The 11,013-nt window shown below is 41.9% G+C and overlaps 1 protein-coding gene across 2 annotated transcripts in view; it reads left to right on the top strand.

The window, feature by feature from the left end:
* Nucleotides 1–10,060, top strand: part of Slc9a6 (solute carrier family 9 member A6) — a 56,957-nt gene extending 46,897 nt beyond the window's left edge. For both annotated transcript variants that reach the window (XM_032889569.1, XM_032889568.1), the window contains 3 exons: nucleotides 973–1,052; nucleotides 4,289–4,394; nucleotides 7,423–10,060. In XM_032889569.1, coding sequence (XP_032745460.1) covers nucleotides 973–1,052; nucleotides 4,289–4,394; nucleotides 7,423–7,695 — 459 coding nt within the window. In that variant the 3' untranslated portion in view covers nucleotides 7,696–10,060. The remainder of the gene's footprint in view (nucleotides 1–972; nucleotides 1,053–4,288; nucleotides 4,395–7,422) is intronic.
* The last annotated feature ends 953 nt before the right edge of the window (nucleotides 10,061–11,013 follow it).

Below are 11,013 nucleotides of genomic sequence, written 5' to 3'. Positions count from 1 at the left end.
GCCTGCTGGCTGTGTTAGTTTTCCCTCCTGACCAGTGAGTTCTACCATAGCATTCTCTTGTCTTCAGTTTGACACCGTGTTCTGCACATAGTAGCAAGTTTGATAATGCCAGTTATTTTGGAAGTCCATGACACAGCTCTCCAAAGATAGAGTGAGATGTTTTCTTCTATAGGTGCCACAGCATGGGTGGTGGAAGCGTTTCAGATTAAGAGGGTAAATTAACCCATACTGGCTTTTCTTTGAGAGAGAGAGAGAGAGAGAGTGTGTGTGTGTGTGTGTGTGTGTGTGTGTGTGTGTGTGTGTGTGTGCGCGCGCGCGCATATGGGCATGCATGTGCTACAGTATATGTGATGATCAGAGCAACCTTGGGTAGAATAAAATAGGCCCTCTTTGATGTGGATCACTGTATACACCAGGCTAGCTGCTCTGTGAGCTTCCAGAGAGTCTCTTGTCTTCACTGTCTATCTCATTCTGTTAGCATTCAAGTTACAAGAATTGTTGCTATGCCTAGCTTCATGTGGGTTCTGAGGATTTGAACTTGGGTCTTCATGCTTGCATGGCAAGTACTTTTCTCATAGAGATATCTCCTTAGGCCCCACATTAATTTTTTATAATAATTTTTATGATTATATATTCTCCACCACTTTATTTTCTCCCTTCAACCTCTCTATACACCCTCCCTCCTTATTCTTCCTCTCAAATTTCTAGCCTCCTTTTCTTTAATTGACTCCACATTGACTCTTAAGTGGTAATAGAGTCATAAATTAGGAAGCCACGTGAGTCACAGAGATACTTAGGAAACCACTTCAGTTTCCTACACCAAAGTTGCATTATACAAGCCCCTGATTTTCTATTGTTGCCTGTGTTGGACATCATCTTTCATGAAGTCTCTATTTCTGATTCCACAAACGAATGGCTCTAAATAAATCTGTCTGCGTCTTTGGTATTGATTGGTGTATCATCTGTCTGCAGGGTGTTCCTGACAACGAAAGGAGAACCACCAAAGCAGAGAGTGCCTGGCTCTTTCGGATGTGGTACAACTTCGATCATAAGTATCCTTAATGATAAAACATGATAGAACAGGCATGGATAAATAGAGTTTAATGAAACGGTTCAGTCTGCATGTGTGCACCTGTAAGCACCAACACATCTGTGTGTGTGCTGGGGTACTGGAGAGGAACCCAATGGTTTGTGCATGCTAAACATGTACTTTACCCCGAGCTGCAGCTGCAGCCCCAGAACAGCTGTCTTGCCTTCCTGAAGCAGAATGTGAAACATACCTCTGTCCGTCAGTGGACTAAAGAAGGACTTTCCCACCAATGAATTCCGTGCAAGCCCAGGAAACCGAAAGGCATTGCTTATTATGGAAAGAATCCCAGTCTAAATGGCATGGCTTTCTTGTTTTAGATACAGATTTCTTTATTGAGAAAACTTTAGTGTTTGATAGCCTTGGGCTAAGTCAGAGAATCCTGTGTAAGGTATTTGGTGCTTGTGGGTGTACTTGGTGGGTAGGAGCCTTAGGAAAGGACATGAGCTTGAAGTGAAACCAGTGTGCTTGACTGCTCAGGAAGCTGGGGTAAGGGGACACTGTATCTTTCTAAATTTTCTCAATGCAGGATGTCTTTGTGATGATAAACCTTGCATGTTTAGGAAAAAATACACTTCCCATCATGATCAGAAGCCATTTGCTATATTCTGTATACTAAACTTTCACCTCCATTTTTTGCAAGTACTTTAAAATTAAATTACCGTGTGCGTACAAAAATTCAAGCATATCTGTGGCATTAAGGCTCCCATTAGGGAGTGAGAGCCTTGGTTTTTTAAATTGTTTAAAGATTATGTCATTACTTCTGGCTCCATTACAAGCACCTTGGATGCACGCCATTCCCATATCTCTTAGGGCTTTCTCATTCCTCTTATTTAACAGTTTTGAGCTTTCTAGACTAAAACTTACATTTTCTATATAATTCACAAAATAATTTAAATGACTCCCGTTTAGAAAAAGAAGTTACTTTCTTATATAATCTTGTAGGAGTAAAGACCAAAACTAGACTCTAGTCTTTTGAACACCCAGAGCGCTAGTAGCATTAATTATTCATCAGTCTGGATTTCAGTTCCTTTATTTAGCTAGATTGTTACAATAGAGTTGTAATTCAAATACAATGAAATATGTGAATCTTAAGAATAGAGTGTAATGAATTTTGCCCAACTCTATCCCTGTGTACCTACTGACCATGTAAACACATGTAAATATTTGAAGCAGAATAGGTGTCCTGTGTTCTTTTTCCACCAGTAACACTTTCACCTAACATGCCTCCCAGAGGACTAACTCTAATTCTGTGTGCTATCAATGTGAGTTAGATCTATCTGATTTTGATTTTCCTTTAAACCCATTATATTTATTCTTTCTGTGCCTTTGTTCCTAGGCTGATCATGTGTGTAATTTAGCCATAAGGTTGTGTATAACCATAATTCAGTGAGCTGGGACTCAGATCTAGGGCATTGTGCATACTAGATAAGTATTCTGCCTCAGTCCTTGTTTTGTTGTTGTTAACAAAGCCTGACTAATTGGCCAAGACTAGCCTTAAACTTATGTTCCTCCTATGTTTGCACGTTTCTCTATGCCCAGGCCCCCCACCCTCTGTGTGTGTGTGTGTGTGTGTGTGTGTGTGTGTGTGTGTGTGTGTGTGTGTGTGTGTGTGTGTGTGTGTGTGTGTGTGTGGGGATTTCAAGACAGATTTTCTCTGTATGGTCCCTGGCTGTCCTGGATCTTGCTCTTGCTCTGTAGACCAGGCTGGGGCCTGCCTCTGCCTCCCATGTGCTGGAACTAAAGGTGTGCACCACCCCACCCAGCTAAGCACAGAACCATTTAGCCAGATTATTTGGTTAACTGATGTAACAAATCCCTGTTCAGTAGTACTAGACAGGGCCTTTGTCATTTTTATATTGGGCATTCTGAGAACTTACCATTTCTGTTTATAGTGGCTTTGTGCAGACAGAGTGTTTATAGAGAAAGCTTCAATCATGTACAGGATTTATTAATATAGTAATAAATGTTGTGTTTTAAAGGTGTGTGTGTGTGTGTGTGTGTGTGTGTGTGTGTGTGTGTGCCTGGGGTTTATGTATGTCTGAAGAGGGACTGTAGTATAGAGATAGGAAGACAAGCTGAAGGAGTTGGCTCTCTCCTTCTACCGTGTGGATCCAAACTTCTCAGACTTGTTGGCAACCACCTTCACGTTTTGAACCATCTTGCCAGCCTCAGCATTTTGTCTATAGTTATTGTGGGGGTGAACATGCTCTGTAGTCCAGTGTGATGTTAAGCTCACACTCCTCCTGCTTTAGGTTTCCGAGCATTGGGCCCCCAGGTGTGCACCACTGTGTAGAACCAATGACTTTTCATGCGGCCTGGAGACTGAGCGCCCATGGCCTCAAGCATCCTAGGTCAGTGCTCTACCACTGAGCTGCATGGCCCAGGTTCTCCTCTCATAATATAAGGAATGTGCTGTGTGTCCTTTTACCATGAGTTCCCTGGGTTTTCTTCCTTTCTTCTTTCAGTCACTGAATTACTAAATCTATCGTAATGAGGATCTAGGATATAGGAGTTCATTACATGGAACTTGTTTGTTTTAAGTCTTGGGATTTCATTTTTCTTTTCTCCTTCAAGCTTTGTAGGAAGTGAAGCAACATGATGAAGAAATTCAACTCAGAACCCATAATAAATGCTCAGAACCATTTTACTAGTATACACTGCTGCAAAATTTATTCTTCCCTCTGGACACCATTATTCTGTACTTTTCCTCTTATTTTCTTTAGTACCAAACTCAAGATGAGCTTACGTTCCTTCAGTCCCTAAAAGCAGAAAAACAATAGAGTGTCATACAACAGGTTCACAAGTTAAAAGTCAGACCAGTGTCAGTTAGAAGATATGTCCCCATTTCCTTAATTGTGTGGCTTTAGGTGGATCACTGACCTGTGTATCAGTGACCGTGTGTGAAATGAGATAACAAAAGGGTCACCCTTTGCTGTCTTCCTGCTGTAGTATGGCAGTGAGATGAGCTTACACGTGCAAACCCTTTGCTAGCCTCTGAAGTAGGCAGCATGCTGCGGCAGTGAGAGCATTGCTGGGCTGAATTGCAGTTAAGGAGTCGGTAGAGCACTTGTAGGGCACATGCAAGGCTCTACGTTTGTTCCCTCATACCACTATAACAACAACAACCACAACAAGTTCACTGTTGTCTTAAATATATGCAGAGATGAGGGCAGCCCTTCCTTAACCAAGTGTGTGCAGCTACCTGAAGCCCCTGCTGACCCACAGTGGGCCTCCTCTGACCACCACGCTCCCAGCCTGCTGCGGGCCAATCGCCAGGTGCCTGACTAGCCCCCAGGCGTACGAAGTAAGTGGCATTCATTTACTTAGTTATCCCTTGCTGCTCGGTATGTTGCTTGATTCTTGCTGTATCCCAGGCTGGCCTCAAACTGAGATTGCAGGCATGTAGGACCTTGCTCCACAGTAAGCAGCTTTTATTTACTAATCCAGTTCTTTAGCAAGTTCACTGTAGCTGTTCTGTAGGCTAGGCTGCTGGTTTTATTTTAGCTTCATTTTAATTTCTCTGTCTTTGAGGTATAAAATCCAAGAGAGAAAATTTGAGCACATTTTGTTCAAGTAGAACGAAAATGCACTGAAATGGGTAAATAGAGATAGCAGGTCTTGAAAATACATGAATTCCTTATAGTCTAGTGGGGCATTTTAGTAGGTCACTCATTGTGTTTGAGTGCCAGCTTTAATTTATCTGCCATACGGGGCCTGATTTCAGCAGTGGGTCTGTATGTTTCCATGTCTTTATTACGCTCATCACAGTACAGTGGAGAGGATGCTCAAAACAAGGTTTCTTAGATTTAGCTACATTTATTTAAATTTAGAAATGTGATATTATGGAGCTTCTCTTTCAACAGAAAAGAAATCGTAGTTGAAATAGTCTGCCACCCCACACTGCTTTGCTGGACTGTTTGAATGTCTGGGATTTAACACCCATAACATTGGGACTTGGGAGAAGTACACCCATGTCTGGTCCATGACACCGTAGACAGAAATTAGGGTGCAGATATTTTCCCTATCTACTAACATGATCGATGGTTTGGTAAATATGACAACCAAGAAGAAAGTGAAAGATGTGCTAACTAGTCTGGATTCTAAAATGTCAACAATTTCCCCCCATGTTTAAATATTCTGTGACATTTCCTGGGCTTCCCTACTGCAGCACCCATCAGTTTTGAAGGCTATAACTTTAGAAGCCCAGTTAGTGGGAAGCTGTAGCGAAGCAGTGTAGGCACGGACCCCTCCTGTGCAGTTTGTTAGAGCAGATTCCACAGAGAGAGTGGGAGGGCAGTGTAGGGATGGCACCTGGGCCAGGGCAGCAGCTAGTAGCTTTGGCTTGAGTCATTTGACAGATTGTGCTTGTAGTGTGGGGAAACTGCTCTGTGCTGCCTAATCTCCCTCCCATGTGGTTCGGGCTCTGCCTGTAAGCATTGTTCTTTGTCATTGTGCCCCATGACTCTCCATAGGCACGTTATTGGCTTAGGCAGAGGCTTGACTCTCAGACTCCAGAGACCCAATAACACAGCCTAGAGGTCCATAGCTCTGTGTGTGTGTGTGTGTGTGTGTGTGTGTGCATGCGTGCGTGGGTACATTCATCTGTAATCCCATCACTTAGGAGGTAGAAGCAGTAGGATGAGGAACCCAAGCTCATCCTCACATACAGAACAAGCTAGAAGTTACCCTGGGCTAAATTGAGACCCCTGTCTCAAACAACAATAACAAACAAGTGAGCAAAAAAAAAATCAACAAAAACCAAACAAACTTGCCACCAGCAACCTTTAAAAACTCCCGAACAAAAGAGACAAGTGTGTATCCTGTGGCTGCTCGAGCAGTGTGACATATCACTGTATGAGTCTCCTGCAGGGGCTATGACAGATGATGACAGACTAAGTGGCTGGGCGTCTGAGGTTAAGACAGAGGCAGGACCGGTTCCTCCAGGCCTCCTTGGCTTCTGATGCTTGGTTGTCATCTTTGGCATTCCTGATGTCTAGATGCTTCAGCACCACTTGGTGTCATTTCTCTGTACATGTATACCTGTGTCATTTATGCTGTACAAACAGTACTTACAGTGACTGTTTTTTCAAACATACTTTTACACACAAATGTGTTCAGGGGTATAAATTATAAGTATGTAGAATTCATTTTAAAGAGACATTGCTAGATCAAAAGGTGTGTGCCTTTCACATTGTTTCCAGACCTCAAATGGAAAGCAAATGAATTAGAAAGCGCTAAAGAGTCCCCACTGACCTACAAAGTAGCTGCATAGCTTTGTTTTAATCAAATGACTGACAGTGGTCAGGTTTATTGTTCCTAGTTACATATTAGATAGGAAGTGATTTCAGCTGATTAGTGCTTATGAACTTACCTTTTCAATTGACTTCTTTATTTTAATCTTTGAGTATTTAAGGGAATTTCTAGGAATAGTAAATTTCTGATAGCAGAAATACACACTCAGACACATACACATGCATGCACGCACATATACACAAAATTTACCAGCAACTCAACATGGAGTGCTTATGTCGAATGACATTCCAGACATTTCTGTATCCACATACATGTTTTTTTCTTCTCCAGATAGGCCTATATATTGTTGACTCCCCCCCCATTTTATAGAACTGTATCAAGTACACTTTTTTTGGAAAACTTTTTTCATTAGAACCAAAGTTTATGAACCTGCAAAACAACTGTGTGATGAGTTTCCATGTGTCTCCTGGTGTCATGTTGTGCTGTGTGGTCGGAATAGGAAGCACTTAGTCTTGGAGCTTAAGGACATGTGTCTGTTTCCCTGCTCCCTGGCCCCAGAGAAATGACTTTTAAGACCCATGAGGGCAAATTTTTAATGTGCAAGAGCGAGTGCTACTTGCAAGCAAAGGGCTACGGGGCACACAGGATGGACATCCAATGTAGAGCTGAAAGATCAAAGGAGCCTGCCAGGAGTGAGTCATGCACAGACTTGATGACTTGAAAGGGATGGAAGGGACAGCATGCCTACTGGCTGGGAGGTAAGAGAAAGACTGGAGAGAACAGTTGTCAATGCTATAGTCCACCCTGCACAGCAAGGGGCTGCTGGAGCAGGAGGGGCAGCTGGTGCTGGGAGGCAAAGCTGAAAGGAACAAATCACATTGTCTTTTATGTCAAGCCTAGGACTTGAGATTTTTATCCTGAGTATGGTAGGCTAGTAGGGAAGCATTTTAACTAGGTGTCCTCAGATTACCGCCTTTTGGGAATGGTTTTCTGAAGAGCTCGCCTTACCTTACCACCTTGCATAGCATGGATTCTTTCATTGCTTAGCTGCTCTTAAACCTTATATTGTTTGTATTCAGAACCAGGAGCAGTTGAAAGATGATGACTCCGATCTCATTCTCAATGATGGTGATATCAGTTTGACGTATGGGGATTCTACTGTGAACACAGAGTCCGCAACAGCCAGCGCCCCAAGGAGATTTATGGGCACCAGCACTGAAGATGCCTTGGATCGGGAGCTTACATTTGGGGACCACGAACTGGTCATTCGTGGGACACGCCTGGTTCTTCCGATGGATGATTCTGAACCTGCATTAAATTCATTAGATGACACAAGACACAGTCCAGCCTAAGCGTTCTGATACTCAGTTAGTGGTTTGTAAACTTTGCACATGTGATTGTGAAGAAATGTGTACTACCTACAAGTCCTAGTGCATGTCTCTGAATGTGTAAGCTATATAAATGCCATTTATATGGCATAGGAAGAATATAAATACCCTGTACAAGGCAGATTGTGAAAAAACTGTTCTCTTAAGTTTTGCTGGCTGTATTACATTGGCCAGATGTGTTTTAGAAACTTACTTTCACAGTGATGTTGTGTTTTCTGTTAGTTTTATGTTTCAGTTAAAGTATAAAAAGTGACGGATTGCCCCTTTCTTATATTTATCTGAGTACCAAGTTCTTGTGATGTGAGTTAATTTGTGTGTGGCAGGGAAGGGGAGGGAAGGGGGAGCTGTTGTTCCCTCGGGAACCCAGGGAGGAGAGGTTCCTTTGTTGGAAAAACTTTTGTTGATTGCTGCTGCCTTTGTCGTGACTTTTTCTTTCCCTTTTCTCTGGTGGCCCTTTGTGGTGCAAGGAGCTGATGGCATTTTGATCTCACCCCATTCAGGTTGGGGACTGAAGTGGGGGGGGGCGTTTTCCCCCCATTGATGTGAAAGAACAGATTTCTTGACTACAGTACATTGATGCTCTGAGAAAGTAGGCTACAAATGACCTCCAAGACCTTATTTCTTTCCTTTCACACCAAGACCATAGGAATTGCATCCAGCTGGCTCAGCCAAAGAACAGGTGTATATCATTCAGGGCACTTGTTACAGATTTGGGGGTGCTGGAGCAAGTGGGCATGGGCCATAGGATGGGGGTGTTGGAGGTCTCTCTTCCCAAATATGTAAATATCTATACCAGATAAGTGAAATAGGAAAAGTAACTGCTGCTTCATTTTGGATTATGTTCTTTGTGTCGACAGCCAGCCTTGTCATCCCAAGTTTTTTATATCAACGCAAATCGCTGCTTTTTAGCAGCCAAACAGGAGCAAAATGTAAAATTTTTAAACTCATTATGTTTAGTGGTCACTTGTGAGTTGCTAGTTGATGTTAAAAGTTAATTTATGAACCCACAATTGTTCTGTACTACACCAGAGGCAGCCCGAAGGGGAATGCAGTGCTCTGCAGTCTTTGAAGGAGTTCTCTTGGTGTGGAGTGGGTGTGCTTGTCTCCATTGTCCTGTTACCTAAGCTGCCGTGTGTCATTTTCTGATGGTTTTTTGAGGAAGAGCACAGAACAAATTTTCATTTCATATTCATAGTATGAAAGTGGTTTCTACTGTGTAATGCTGCAAATACCCAAAGGTACATTGAACACCTGGAAGGGGATACTTTTTGATGCTGATTCTGACCTGTTCCTGATTCAGGAGAAAAAAGTACAAATGTGTATTTTTCTCCCTCAGGTCCCAGTAGCATTGCCTTAAATCTAACCCGATTAGAAACTTGATTACTTATGTGATGTTCAAATTTTCCACTGGGAAGAAACCTTCCAAACTAAAGATGCACTTACTCTCTCAAAAGGGTTCTGTGCCATTAACACTCCTTGAAATTTTGAAGGAATTCTCATGTGTACCCATACGTGGCAGCCTGACTTTTGGCATATCATTTTGTTATATAGTGGTAGTGACTTTCCTGCTATGCAGGAACTCCGCCTGTGAAGTGTACGTTTTATATGATGCGTGGCTCTTCATGCAGTAAATAATTTCTTGTTAATGTATGTTTGAGGGGTTTTGAATGTCAGCATCATTGACCCACAAAATCATTCAAGTTGTAAAAGGGTATCCAGTGATTTAACTACTATCTTTTTTATTCTGTCAGGTTACTGAGCTCACATTATGAAAATGGCTATAAATACTTAGCATGACAAATTCTGTAACCTGTCTCTTTTTAGCATGCATAAGATTGCTCATTAAGGAAACTGATAACGCTTGAGTCCACTAAATCTGCCTTCAGTACTTTATCAAAGGAGAACGAAGCTGGTTGTACTTATGTATTCACCTGGAAGACTTTTTCCCCTCTCTTGTCTGTGTACAACATCCCCATGCAAAGAGAAAAGCACCTCTGTTGAGACAGTCATTAGGATTAAGCGCCTCGATGAGCTTTGATGAAGTACAGTGAGTTACCATCGTGCATGAGTGAACTGCTCGTGGACCTGTGTTTCTGTTGTTCGTGGAACCTACATGTTTGATTGACTTGAACATTGCATCTCTCAGAGTTGTTTTTTAAGATCTCCTGGCATTTATCCTAGTCTGTGTTTGGCAGCGTGCTGTTAAAGTACTAGACTTCTAATCTTTGTGTGCTTTTTCTTTTCCCTTGGAGTACTTGGAAAGATGTTATAGTGGTTTCTTTTAGGAAAATCTGTCATTAAAAAAATTATAGCCTTGCAAATAACCATTCACTGGTATTCGAGTCCCAGTTTATTCTAGAGAGACATAAAGAATGCTGACTTCATTTATTTTTCTACCTATACACATACTGGGAAAGGGGGAGGACTGGCGTTTTAAAAAGAAACATGACAGAAAACTTATGAGGTGGCAGAATTGGGATGCTTATGTATTTGCTTATGGTCACAATTGTACCATTTAAGAAATACTGGTCAAAACCATCAATTCCATTACATTGATTTGTAGCTTGTTAGTGCAGTAGCAAGGAATGTCATGAAAATAGTTGTACAGCAGACAGGATGGTTGTGGACTCGATTAGGTAGAAAGGTAGTTCCATGTTTGCCTGGAAAGCATGACCATATAAATAATCATTCATGATAAAGGTGTGTCCCTCTTTGTACATGAGATGTTTTGTGAGTTAGAGTTTATATTACTCAGGATTCTCTAGAGGACAGAAACTTACAGATTTTATGTGATTTAATTAAGAAAAAAAAATCCTCACGTTTGCCCAACCGTGTCGGTTTTAGTTAATTCCAGATGTAGTCAAGTTGACAACTAAGAATAATAACATATGTGCGTGTGCACATGCATACACAACACACACACACACACTTTATTAAAATGGCTTACACGTTGTGGTCCATATGTTCCTACAGTAGCTGATTACTAATGAAAGTTCTAAGAGTTCACTAGTTATTCAGTCCTTGAGGCTAGATGTCTCAGCTGGTGTTCAGTATACACCAGAATCCCAAAGAAGTGGGTTCTAATGCCAGTGGAGGAATGGGTTTACCAGTAAGATCAAGCAAGCAAAGAGCAAATGCTTCCTTTTTTCCTAAGTCCTTTATGTGGGCAGCCAGCAGATGATATGGCCCCGATTAAATAAAGGTGGATCTTCCCACCTCAAAGATCCTGATTAAAAGTGAGACTTCCTACTTCAAATGGTTTAATTAAAGTCCCTCACATGT

Source organism: Rattus rattus, chromosome X (assembly GCF_011064425.1).
Source record: "Rattus rattus isolate New Zealand chromosome X, Rrattus_CSIRO_v1, whole genome shotgun sequence".
NCBI classification, from domain to species: Eukaryota; Metazoa; Chordata; class Mammalia; order Rodentia; family Muridae; genus Rattus; species Rattus rattus.
The sequence above is the reverse complement of the archived record's forward strand: the minus strand, read 5'-3'. Positions and strand labels throughout refer to the sequence as shown.